The sequence below is a fragment of the Prionailurus viverrinus genome, chromosome B2, assembly GCF_022837055.1.
Source record: "Prionailurus viverrinus isolate Anna chromosome B2, UM_Priviv_1.0, whole genome shotgun sequence".
Taxonomy (NCBI): Eukaryota; Metazoa; Chordata; class Mammalia; order Carnivora; family Felidae; genus Prionailurus; species Prionailurus viverrinus.
This window is the reverse complement of record NC_062565.1, coordinates 62,421,996-62,435,660: the sequence shown is the minus strand read 5'-3', so window position 1 is coordinate 62,435,660 and position 13,665 is coordinate 62,421,996. Positions and strand designations below refer to the sequence as shown.

The 13,665-nt window shown below is 36.9% G+C and overlaps 1 protein-coding gene across 3 annotated transcripts in view; it reads right to left on the bottom strand.

Annotated features, from left to right (window-relative positions):
- ADGRB3 (adhesion G protein-coupled receptor B3) overlaps positions 1-13,665 on the bottom strand; it is a 724,938-nt gene that overhangs the window by 353,442 nt on the left and 357,831 nt on the right. For all 3 annotated transcript variants that reach the window (XM_047860848.1, XM_047860847.1, XM_047860849.1), the window contains one exon: positions 8,141-8,335. In XM_047860848.1, the coding sequence (XP_047716804.1) occupies positions 8,141-8,335 (195 nt within the window). The remainder of the gene's footprint in view (positions 1-8,140; positions 8,336-13,665) is intronic.

Sequence of the window (13,665 nt, the reverse complement as noted above, 5' to 3'; positions counted from 1 at the left end):
TTGAAGCTCTAACCCCCAGCAGTGTCTCAGAATGTCTCTATATTTAGAGACAGAACATTTCAAGAGGTAATTAAGTTATAATGAGGCTGTTAGGGTGGACCTTAATCCAATCTGATGAAAGTCCTTATAAGAAGAGGAAATCAGGACACACAGAGATATTAGCAGCCTGCACACACAGAGGAAAAGGCTCTGTGAGGTCACAGTGAGAAGGCAGCAATATGCAAGTTGAGGAGACAGGCCTCAGGAGAAACCAAACATGCCAACCGCTTGATCTTGGATTTCCAATCTACGAACTGTAAGAAAATAAAGTTCTATTACTTAAGTCCCCCAGTCTGTGGTATTTGTTATGGCAGCCCTAGCAAACTAATACGTTCCCCAATAATTTTTTAAAAGAAAAATCTTTGGTAATAAAAGGAATCACAATAGGAAAATGCCTGTACCTTATGCTAACGCAAATCTCAGTATTTTCTTAACTGTAAGGGAAATAATGAGAAATTCTGATGGGATAAAACTATTTATCAGATGTTTTATTGCGTTTTTGAAACCCAACTGGAATCATTTATCTCATTACATGGCATTTACTAATTGGTAGGCAGTACTACACATACTCTGGAAACTTCTTTGCCTCCCTTCTTCTTCCCACCTGATTGTTGCACAGACTTTGCACTCTCCTGTGGAGATGGTGAGTTTCCCTCAGCCAGCAGCCACCTTCTAAAGTTTGTTCTTGGTGGGATTTAATCACATTGACTTGTGAAGCAAGAGTTGTTGCTTAATATCTCACCCATTTAAGGAAATTATTTGGTGTTGAATTTCTTATTTTCACCTTTATAATAAGGGCAGGGTTTAAATACTACCTAGAAAGAGCTGTTAGTTCTACAGGGCTCCCTTTGCCACGCACCATAGGAAATCGTCTCAGGCTGTTAAGCATTGAAAATAGTAGCCGTTTATGACTTGGAGTGATTGTCAGCTGGCAGTTGTGGTCCTGTTCACAACTTGGTTCCCACTGAGCTAGAAATCCTGGTTATTGATGAAAGCCACTTTCTACATCCACCTGCTCTCTATCTTTCAAATGGCCTTGCAATGTCGACTTTAAGGACTAATGCTTCATTTCTGACTCCTATTTTCCTTGACACATTCTCTGCCCTTCTCCTCTGTGATAAGTGATTAAAAAGTACCCATACTTCCTAGGTGGTGCCACAAGAAACATCTGACCTTCCTTTCTTTGCAAGAGAGAGACCAAAGTACACAGGTGTACTGGCAACCCATACCTGTGATTCAGAGATACTTCAGGTTTTTGCTCCATCAGAATTTTACCTTCTCAGATAATAAAGGTAGCTACATTCCTTGAGCTTTTACTATGTGCCATGTACTACGTAAGTTTTACATACATAATTTAACTATGAGGTAGGTGATATTACCCCATATGATGGAAGAGAAAATTAAGTCATAGAGAGGTCAAATAACTTGTCTAGCATCCTATAGCTTGTAAGTGTCAGAGCTGTGACCTGAGGTCCAGGATTCTGCCTCCAGGGCAGGCACTCTTAATCATCACACTCTAATGCCTTCCCTAACTCCCCTACTTATGTTCAAGGAAACTATTAATATTTATGATTGCACAAAGTCTTTGAGCAAAGGATTTCAAGGCATCAGGTTGTGCCTTGAATGCTAAAGCTGTGTCATGATTTCAACCCTAAGAGTCCTTGCTGGATATTATTTAGTCAAAAGAATTTGATTATTTGCACAGATGAGGCTTATCAGTACATGATAGTATTATATTATCATAGTAATAGTTGCTTCCACATTTATCAATCTAGTCTTTTGTATGCAAAAGGTAAAAGTGTCTCACACTGAAACCATGGGAGAAGCAATGCCCAAGATCTCACTGGGTGACCTGCCACTGTTGATGGGCAGCATGAAGCAGGCCCACAGTGTAACATACATGTTTGCTCATCAAGAGTTTTAGAAGAGAAGATGTTTGACTAATCTGAAATAACTAACTCTACTTTCCATTTAATTTCTTGGTCACTTAACTCTGAAAATTGTATTTAGAATATGGTTTGCATTTAAGAAAGAGACTGGAAGCTGAGGTTTGAGCTCTCTGTTTCATCTCAATGATTGGGAAATACATTTCTAAAGCCTAGGGGATGTGTTAGATAAACAAGTGACTTTCAGACATTAAGTGGTGACCTGATAGAGGGTTGTGACCAACTTTTCATAACAAAAAAGAAAAAGAACAGAAAATTCCTGAGTGCATCACACACACTAAAGGTAAATATTATTTTGTAAAACTCCGGTTTTCAATTATATATGGAAGTGAACTGTGTATCCCACGGTGGGTCACAGTCAAAAGAATTTGCAAAACACTGATTTAGATCAACAGAAGTTTTGTTAGGAAACAGATGCCTGGATAGAGATCAGTCCATGCTTTCAGTGAGTTTGAGGGTCACAACACATGATGAGTTTTTGTGGATGCCTCCATTCTTTCCAACATTTTCCTTCTTTATTCCCCAAATATAAATTATCTCAAGGGCCTCCCTTTCTTTCCATTAAAAGATTACTCATCCTTTTCTGACCCACTGTCATTAAAGCACGTTTTCTTCTTTCCTCACCTCTAGATCACTGCTGTAGCCTCTCCATGGGGTTCTTTCCCCCAATCTTCCTCTGTTCACTAATTCACCTTATCTACCTCTGCCAGATCATCTTTCCAAAAATATCACTTATAAAGAATCAAGTCCAAACCCTTCTCTGGCTTTGACTCTTCTGTCCTTATGATCTGCATTTTCCAACATACAACCTGTTTTCTAGAAACCTTGATCTTTTGAACGTGCCACACTCATGCCGTTTCTATGCCTTTGTTTACACAGTTTGATGACTGTCTCTGTGCTAAGCTTATTTCTCCAATTCTATTTCAAGTCCTAAATCTCCCACAAATTATCTTCTTACTGCTGCACTCCAGATCTCTATGTTTCTAGAACTTCTAGAAATGAAACATACTATACTTATATATCTCTTCTTCATCACTATAGGCTACTCTCATTCATAAGGGTTTTTTTTCCCCATTCCATGATATTGTAAGTGGCTTGAGAACAAGGCCCATCTTTTATTTTTATGTTAAGAGTTATAATACTAGAAATAATGGAATTATGGAGTACCTATGTAATCTGCCAGAAAATTTACAAATATTTTTTTTCACAGATTATTATGTATTTAACCTGTATTATTGATAAGCTTCACAACAACCCTGGAAAACAGTTACTGTCAATCTTCTTTTTCATGGATTCCATATTTGCAAATCAACTACTTGCTAAAATTTATTCGTAACCCCAAAATCAAAACTCATAGTTCTTTTATGGTCATTCACAGACATGTAGAGAGTGGGAAAAATTTGGGTCACCCAATGCACATGTAACCAGCTGAGGTCAAACACAGCAATGCTCTGACTTTTTGTTTCAGTCCACATACTACAAACAAGTTCCTTTTTATGGCCAATTTAATTCTCAGGTTGGTTTTGTTTGTTTGTTTCATTGTTTTTAATGCTTTTTGTTGGCGATTTCATGGTTTGAAATGTTCCCCAGCACGGTGCTGAAGGACTATCTAGTATTCCTAAACTCAAGAAGACCATCATGTGCCTTAGAGAGAAAATGTACGTATTAGGAAAACTTTTTATGGCATGAGTTATAGTTTCTTAGCTGTGAGTTCAATGTTAATGGTTAATAATTAAAAATTATGTCTTTTAGGGTGTCTGGGTGGTTCAGTTAAGCATTCGACTTTGGCTCAGGTCATCATGAGCTTGGCAGTTCAGGAGTTTGAGCCCCATATTGGGCTCTCTGCTGTCAGCTCAGAGCCCGCTTCAGATCCTCTTCTGTCCCCCCCACCTCTACCTCTCCCCCTCTCTCTCTGTTTCTATCTCCCTCTCTCTCAAAAATAAACAAGCATTTAAAAAATTATGTCTTTTAACAGTAACACACATAAAACAAGGTCATGCATTAACTGGCTGGTGAAAATGGTATAAACAGATTCTCAAAGGAATTTCATCCTGTATTTTCCATAGGAGTAAATCGTTCATTATTCATTAATTCAGTGTTTTATGCAACTTTATATAACTGCCATGAATAATGAGATTAGACCATACTACTATTTCTTCTTTATTTCTTATTTTGATATGAATAAATGAGGTAGAGAAATATTAAGTTATGTGTTTGAAGACACCAAGATAGTTATTAGACAAGCTGGAATTTTAACTTGTATATGACTGATTTAATTCTGCCAAGCCTTAAAGTTCCAGTGTGTGCATTGCAAACTCAATCCTCTACTGATAGAATGAGACTCACTACAAATTTTCCCAGGGGCTAAAAAATAAGTTAATGGACATGCTTTCCACTCTTTTTCTTTCTCTCTCTAAATTGGATGTTCTGAGTTGTATGTATGTGTGTGTCTGTGTGTGTGTGTCTGTGTGTGTGAACAATGTAAATTTCCCTAATATTATTATGTTATTCCCTTATTAATTCCTTCAACAAATATTGGAACCTCTACTATGCTTCAAGATATAATAGTCTTTCAACAAGCTTAAACTCTACTGCTGAAAAAAAGCACTGGAAACAAATAAATAGAATATTATGAAAGCTGTTACAATGTTATGTGAGAGATATACTATAAGCAGAGATATTTACAAGGTTTCAAGAGGCCAAACAATTAGGAAAAATTTGAATTATGCTTGGGATTTGATGAGAAGCCTTTGAGTAGAAGGGAGTTTTGAGCTGGATCTGGAAGAAACTTGCATCAGAATTGGAAGCAGGAAGGATAAACTACATAGAGGATGAACATAGTGAGACAGAGATATGGCAAAGCACCAGGGTTCGGAAAAGAACGTCTGGAGGGAAAAGACTTTTGGAATATCTTTTTCTACCAGTGTCCAAAAATAAAACTACTACTATGCTTTATAATTCCAAAACATACAAACACACTTTGCTGTTTTCCCAACTCTAACAGGTTGTAGCTACTCTATCTCATGCTCATCAATGCATCAAATCAATCTTGTGATGAATCCAGCATTACTAGGCATTTTAACTAAAATGTCTTGCTCATAACTACATTGAAAAGAATGTATTTTCGTTAAATAGTTTTGGTTAATCTTTCTTTGGTCTTTGCTCACTTCCCAGTTTAAAAAAAGATGAGAAAAAAACATGTATTACGTATGTAAGCACTAATTTCATTGTTAAGATTCTATGTGAAATGTTGTTTGAGGAGGGGGGTGTTCTCAGCTGAGATCCAAAGATGGATCAGGAAAATGTCTTTTTCAAGATTTAGTAGTGAGTAGTGAGTTCTAATAATATTAGATATAAAGAGATGTAGGAAAGAAAGTGCTATGAGAATTCAGAGGCCCAGAGTACCAAAAAATTAAGCCCAGAAGAGGCAAAGATCAAGGGCTAAGAACATACAGTGCATTAAAGAAGTGGGAAGTGGTTCATTTGGCACAAGTCTGTGAAGAGGAAGAGTAAACCATGCATTTGGCTATAAACGTAGGTAACTAACATACTGTGGATTGTACAGGAAGACAACATAAAGACTTTGGGTTGTCATTCAGGAGGCCTTTGAGCTCTGATGAAAGTTTCTGATCTAAGGAGTGACATAATCAGAGCTGTCTTAGGATAACCAATAGGACTGTTACATACAAGATGAACAGAGATGTAGTTAAAGATCTGAGGGAGAATGAAAGGAAAAACACCATGGAAATAACACAGGCTGAGATAATTAATGGCTAAATTAGGATACCAGAAGTGGGAAAAGAGAGGAAGGAATGGTTAGAAGAGACACTGTGTAGGCACACCTATAAAAAAGGAAAAGAAGGAAAAGTCAAGATAACATTTCAATTCCAGTGTAAAGACTGCTAAGTCTACAAAGAAAAGTAGAATATGCAAGAACACTTGCAATTCAAGATAAGTTTAGTTTTGCCATATTAATCTGAGGTGCTACCCAATCAGAAATGCCCAGAGCCATTGGAAACAGAAGGGGTGTTTCAGAGACTGAAGTTTAAAGTAAGGTACAGGTGATGTTGAGTAAGGCTATAAACCAGAGATTATAATCAAGCAAAGACAATAAGTATGTATAAAGGATTTCTACAAAATGGTGAAAAGTAGAATAAAAGAGGTGCAAAACTGTCTGAGATATCAGAAAAGAGAAAGATCATTTTCAGATGGAGTTTGTGGCTTGCTGGTGTGGCATGCAGAAAGACTTGCTAGATCTGGGCTAGGATTTTGGCCGACAGAGATGGAAGAAGAAGGAATTCCAGAAGAAGAGGGCATTCCAGGGGTCTGAAAAGACACAAGTAAAGACAATGAAATAGAAAAATGCAGTTCCTGTTTGTGAAGGGATGACCAATGTGCTGAGAATTTTGTGTAATGTCGAGGATTAATGAGAGCGTGGGATGGAAATGGAGGGACTTATTTCTGGCTATGCCAAAATGACAACAAAATAATCAGCCAAACTGCTCTATTTAAGTCAAGCCAGCTAATGTCCATGACTAAGCTTCTGGTTAAACTCATTGTTCATTGAGTCAATGCATTCTAATGAGTAGCTCAATCGAAATATGTTCCCAATATAACCTGGTAATCTTAATTCCTTCAGTTTCAGCATCTAAAAAAATCTTAAAGCCCTACACTCTTTGAAGGTTAAAGGAGGCCCTAGAGATTATTTGGTTCAGCATTTGCCTGATGTTTCAATTATGAACATAAGTGTCTGAAGTTTTTTGAAATTACAACTTCTATTTTGCGTCAAGGTCTTCAGACATTTTTTAATGTAAACTCTAATGGATAGAAGTATTTCAGAACTACAGGGAAAAGACCTACTTGGCTTACTTTATTAATTTTGTAAAATTGGAAAACTGTTTCATTCTTTATTAAAAAAGAAGTGCTTGAAATGCTCAAATGATGGACGGTAATCTTCCATCCCACATATTTTTACAATTAAAACTGTATTCCTGGATGCTGGTGATATAATATAAAACGAAGCACCAATAATTCTCATGGCAGTTACTTTCAGCAATATATGCATATAATTTAAGTAAAACATGTACCTCTATACAAATCAGGGCATCAATATCATTTATAACGATTCCATGATTTCAAAAACTCTTCTTTTCCTCTTTCCCTAAATAGCTGATTAAAACAAAACAAAGCAAAACAAAACCAACCAACAAAACAAAACAAAAAACACACTCTGCATTCCCCAAGTGAAATGCAAATAAAATTCCCAAATGAAGAGTAGGCTGAAAGAAAACTACCTAATCCGGGAGTTTTGCCAAACTTTTATTTTAATGAACTTTATGCGGAGATACAGGAAGAACATTATGCTGGAAATGCAGAAATCAACTCAGCATTCTTGGCAGGAGTATATTTTAGCCTATAGCACAAAAAGAGTTAATCTGAAATGCAAACAGGAGCTGCATTAAATGTGCTTTGTTTGCCATTCAACGAGCTTTGTTTTAATGGCAAAGGCAATACTGAAATTGGGTGAGTACTTAAACTTTATTATGGAAATAAACGATGTTGCTCTAGAAGTCTTCCATGACAAGAAAAACATGCTGTGAGGAGTTATTGAATTTTTATTTTCCTATCCAGAACAATTCTCTGTTTGCTTGAGATTTTCAGGCCATGGTTCCACAAAATTAAATATGGCCTTCCTCCTTCTAATAGCAAAACCCCAAACAAAACTTAAACTGTGTCTTCTTTGCATGTTATAGTTAATGTGCTTTCATTACGCTTAATGTACTTTTAATAGTCTCCTATGGCAAGATGGTGATATTAAATGTGGGAATAAAATATCCATGATACAACCTTGGATTTGCTATAGTGCCTTTTATCTTAGGGCTCAAACCACTTTACACACATTCTCATTCAGTATCTCCTTGAGGTGTATTATGTGCATTTTATGGTTGAGGACACTGAGGTATACAATGACTAAGGGAATTGAGGTCATTTCCAGAGCTCACACTAAGCACAACCTGAATATGTCTCCTGCAGCAGTAAGCACTCTCTCCCTGCAGGCCAGAATGTCTCCAAAGTAGCTGCAGCACTGGCTTCTCAGGGCCAAAACCTGAGACCATCTTCACTAGTCTTTTCCTTCAGGGGATTGTCTCTCTTACCTGGACTCCATCAGATGCAGGGATGTAACTTGCCCTTTTAAATGTATCTGTCACATTTCTGAGAATTTCCACAGACATCAGAAGATCGCCTGCATAGAAATTTTTCCTCTGAGTTAAATCCAACAGTGTCTTGGTCACCTGGGACATTCCATCACCTGCCAGCATTCTTTGCCCCTTAGCAAGGTGTTCTTTGATCTGTGATGGTCAAAAGAACAGAATGAACATCAGAATCTTCATTACTATTAATTTACGTATTTTCACCAAACAAATTTATTTAAAATTGCAGAGTCAACTTTAAAATATCATTGCAGTAGTTGGGAGGATTTCAACACTGTAAATTTTGTGTATCCCACACTCAGATGGGTAAGTATCTGGCATGAAAAAACCTAACAAATGTATACACTTTGGCAGGCGTGACAGACTTGCCTTTTCTAGTACTCAGAACACACATTAGAATGCATTGGGGAAAGTCTGTATTAATTTGAGTTTTTAACAGAAGTAAAAATAAAAGATACTTTTGCATGTGATAAACAAGTGAGATAGTTCAGCAAGGTGTGATCAAAGACAGGAGATCATAGGGGCGCCTGGGTGGCGCAGTCGGTTGAGCGTCCGACTTCAGCCAGGTCACGATCTCGCGGTCCGCGAGTTCGAGCCCCGCGTCGGGCTCTGGGCTGATGGCTCAGAGCCTGGAGCCTGTTTCCGATTCTGTGTCTCCCTCTCTCTCTGCCCCTCCCCCGTTCATGCTCTGTCTCTCTCTGTCCCAAAAATAAATAAATGTTGAAAAAAAAATTAAAAAAAAAAACAGACAGGAGATCATAAACATTTCAAAACATCCATTTTTCAAACTTCCAGGTAAGATGGTGGAGTAGGAAGGCCTTAAGTTCACCTCGTCATTTGGATACAACTAGCTAACACCTACATCAGTGTAAATAACCCAGAAAATGACCCAAACACTGGCAGAACAAACTTTCCACAGCTAAATGTAGAGAAGAGGCTACATCAAAGAGGATGGGAAAGATCGAGACACAGGACTGTACATGGGAGGAAAGGAGCTGCAGTTGAAGAAGAGGGAGAAGAGACTGTCATACCAGGGAGCATGCACAGGGAAGATAAATCCCCATAACATTTGGCTTTGAAAACCAGAAGGCCAAATATTGAATTTCGTGAGTTCTTACAATCAGCAGTGCTTAAAACTTGGAACTGTAAATAAGTAGGAGAGCCAGGAGGGTGAGAGGAAACTGAATTCCTTCCCTTAAAGAGACAACACAACAAACAGCCCCGCAGAGATACAGCAGAGAAGCAGCAGTCTGAAAAACACCTGGGGTTTACGGGAGGAAAATTTGTATACTAACCTCAGAGCTTGTGCTGGAGGGGTAGAGATAATTGGTAGACTTCTCCAGGAACAAAGGAGCTGGAATGCTCCATTTCCCTCCCATGCCTTCCAGCATAAGTATACAGCCACCTTTAGGAAACAGCTCCAGGCCAACAACACTCACTGCCCAACTTGCTAACAGTGCACCATGCCAATGCATTCTCTTGCAGACACTCTACCTCTAGCCAGGACTCCAGTCCAGCTCTCCTCCCATAGCAGAACCATACAAACCTTCCTGAGACCAGGCATTCCACCTGTGCACTTCTGCACATGTACCCCCTCCAACCCAGCCTGCCTTGGTCCCCAGCAGCTGTAGGTTCCCTCCCATTTGAACCTTGCTGGCACCGCATGCCTCCTCCCACATTCTCCTTTATTTTGGTACTACTGCATCTCTGGCAAATGCTTGGCCTGAATCAACTTAAGCCCAAGGCAGTCCCAGAGTGGTCAACTAACAACACAGGGATCAAACCCTGCCCACAACAGGCAAGAGAGCCATTGCAGACTATGGGACTGAGGCAAAAGTGGCTCAACTACAACAGTAGGATGCACACAACACATATAGGAGATACACCTGAAGCACCAAGTTCTGGTGAACAGGGGACCTTGTAATATGACCTCTTATACATAGGCCACTACTTTCAAAGAACAGAAGTAGTTAACTTTCCCAGTACATAGAAACAGACACAGAGAGTTAGAGAAAATGAAGAGATAGAGAAATATGTCTCAAAAGAAATAACAGGACAGAATCATAGCAAGAGACCTAAATGAAATGGAGATAAGGAATATGCTGATAGACAATTTAAAGTAACGGTCATAAAGTTACTCATGGGACTTGAGAAAAGAGTGGAGAATCTCACTGAGATCCTTAACAAAGAAACAGAAAACATAAAAAAGAACCAATCAGAGATGAAGAACTCAGTAATGAAATAATAAAAATACAAAAGATGGAATAAATAGTAGACTAGAGGAAGCAAAAGAATGGATTAGTGACCTGGAGGAGAAAGACTGAATAGGAAAGAGAAAAAAAAAATGAAAATAAACTTAGGGAACTCAGTCACATCATCAAGCATAATAGCATTCACATTATAGGGATCCCAGAAGGAAAAGAGAGAGAAAATGGAGGCAGAATATTTATTTGAAAAAATAATAGCTGAAAACTTCCCAAATCTGGGGAAGGTAACCAAAATCTAGATCCACGGGGTACAGAGACTCCCCAACAAAATCAACCCATGGAGGTCCACACCAAGACACATAGTAATTAAAATGGCAAAAAGTAGTGATAAAGAGAGAATTTTAAAAGCAGCAAGAGGAACGAAAAGTTACATACAAGGGAAACATCATAAGGTTATACGCTGACTTTTCAGCAGAAAGTTTGTAGGCCAGAAGGGAATGCATGATATACCAAGGTGCTGAAGAAAAAAAACCCAAAAACAAACAAAACAAAACAAAACAAAACAAAACAAACCAGCAGCCAAGAATATGCCATCCATAAAACCTGTCAATCAGAATAGAAGGAGAGATAAAAAGTTTTCCAGACAAACAGAAGTTAAAGGTATTCATGACCATGCAACCAAAACAACATGAAATGTTAAAGGGGACTTTGAGTGGAAATAAAAGACCATAAGGAGCAGTAAGAAAAGTAAGAAATATAAAAGCAGCCAAAATAAATATATCTATAAAAATAACTCAAGGGTTTCACAAAATAAAAGGATGTAAAGTATGACATCATGCACATAAAACAGAGGAAGAGGAGTAAAGAATTAGTTCAAATTTAAGTTAACTTAAGTTCACTTAACAGAAACTGCTATATGTAGAAGATGCTATATACAAACCTAATGGTAACCACAAATCAAAAACCAGTAATAAATATGTAAAAAAGAAAGGAATCCAAGTATATCGCTAGAGAAAGCTATCTAACTCTAAGAGAAAGGAGCTAGAGAGAACAGAAAAGAACTACATAAACAACTATAAAACAAGTAACAAAATGGCAATAAGTACACACCTGTCAATAATCACTTTGAATGAAAATGGACTAAATGCTCCAATCAAAAGACACAGGGTGATGGAATGGATAAAAAAAGCAAGGTCCATATACATGCTTCCAATAAGAGGTTAATTTCAGACATAAAGACACATGCAGATTGAATGTGAAAGAATGGAAAAACATTTTTTATGCAAACGGCATTGAAAAGAAAGCCAGGGTAGCAATATTTATGTCAGAGAAAATAGACTTTAAACAAAGACTGTAACAAGAGACAAAGAAGAACACTATATAATGATAAAGGGAATAGTTCAACAAGAATATATATAATAATTGTAAATATTGTACTCCACATAGAAGCACCAAAATACATAAAGCATCTAAAAACATATAAAGGAAATAATTGATAATAATACAATAAAAGTAGGGGACTTTAATATCCTCTTGCATCAATGGACAGATTATCCAAGCAGAAGATCAACAAGGAAACAGTGGCTTGTAATGATACATTGGACCTGACTGACCTAACAGATATATTCAGAACATTCCATCCTAAAACAGCAGAATATACAGTCTTTCACATGCACATGGAACATTCCAAAAGAGATTACCTATTAGGTCACAAAACAAGTCTCAACAAATTAAAAAAGATCAAAGTCATACCATGCATCTTTTCTGATCACAATGCTATAGAAATAGGAATCAACCACAAGAAAAATCTGGAGAAACACAAATACAGGTTAAATAACATGCTACTAAACAATGAATGGGCCAACCAAGAAACCAAAGAGGAGGAAAAAAAAAGATGGAGACAAATGAAAATGAAAACAAAATGGTCCAAAATCAGTTCTAGGAGGAAAGTTTAAAGCAATACAGGCCTCAAGAAGCAAGAAAAAGCTCAATTAAACAATCTAACTTTACACCTAATGAATCTTGAAAAAAAAAAAAAGAACAAACAAAACCCCAAACCAGAAGAAAGAAGGAAATAATAAAGATTAGAGTGGAAATAAACAAACTAGAAACTTAAAAAAGGAAAAAAAAATAGAACAAATCAATGAAACTAGGAGCTTGTTCTTGGAAAGATCAACAAAATTGATAAACTTTTCAGCATACTCATTAAAAAAAAAGAGAGAACTTAATAAAATCAGAAATGAAAGAGGAGAAATAAAAAGTGACATCATAGAAACACAAAGGATTATAAGAGAATATTACAGAAATTATATGTCAACAAATTGGACAACCTAGAAGAAATAGATAAATTCATAGAAACATATAAACTCCTAAAACTGAATCAAGAAGAAATAGAAAATTTGAACAGAGCAATTACCAGCAATGAAACTCAAACAAACACAAGTCCTGAACCAGATGACTTTACAGGTGAATGCTATCAAATATTTAAAGAAGAGTTAATACCTATTGTTTTCAAACTATTCCAAAACAATGGAAGAGGTAGGAAAGCTTCCAAATTCATTCTATGAGGCTGGAATTAGTCTAATACTGAAACCAAATAAAGACACCGCAAAAAAAGAGAACTATGGGTCATTATCTCTGATGGACATAGATGCAAAAATTCTCAACAAAACATTAACTGGCCAAATACAACAATACATTAAAAAGAATAATTCAAGTGGTTCAAGTGGGATCAAGTGGGATTTAGTCCAGGGATGCACACGTGGCTCAGTATTCACAAATCAATAAACATCACATTGATTGATATTGATAAATCACATCAATAAAATAAAGGAAAAAAACGTATGATCATCTCAATGGATGCAGAAATAGCTTTTAACAAAGTACAACATTCATTCATGATAAAAACCCACAACTACGTATGTTTAAGGGGACATACCTCAAAATAATAAAGGCCATATACGAGAAACCCACAGCTAACATCATACTTAATGGTAAATAATTTAGAGCTTTTCCTCTAAGGTTAGGAACAAGACAAGGATATTCACTCTCACCACTTTTATTCAACATAATACTGGAAGTCCTAATCATAGCAATCAGACAAGAAAAAAGAAATAAAAGGCATACAAATTGGTAAGAAAGAGGTAAAACTTTCACTGTTTGCAGATGACATGATACTACATATAGAAAACCCTAAAGACTCCAACAAAAACTACTAGAACTGAATTCAGTGAGGTCACAGGATACATAATCAATATACAG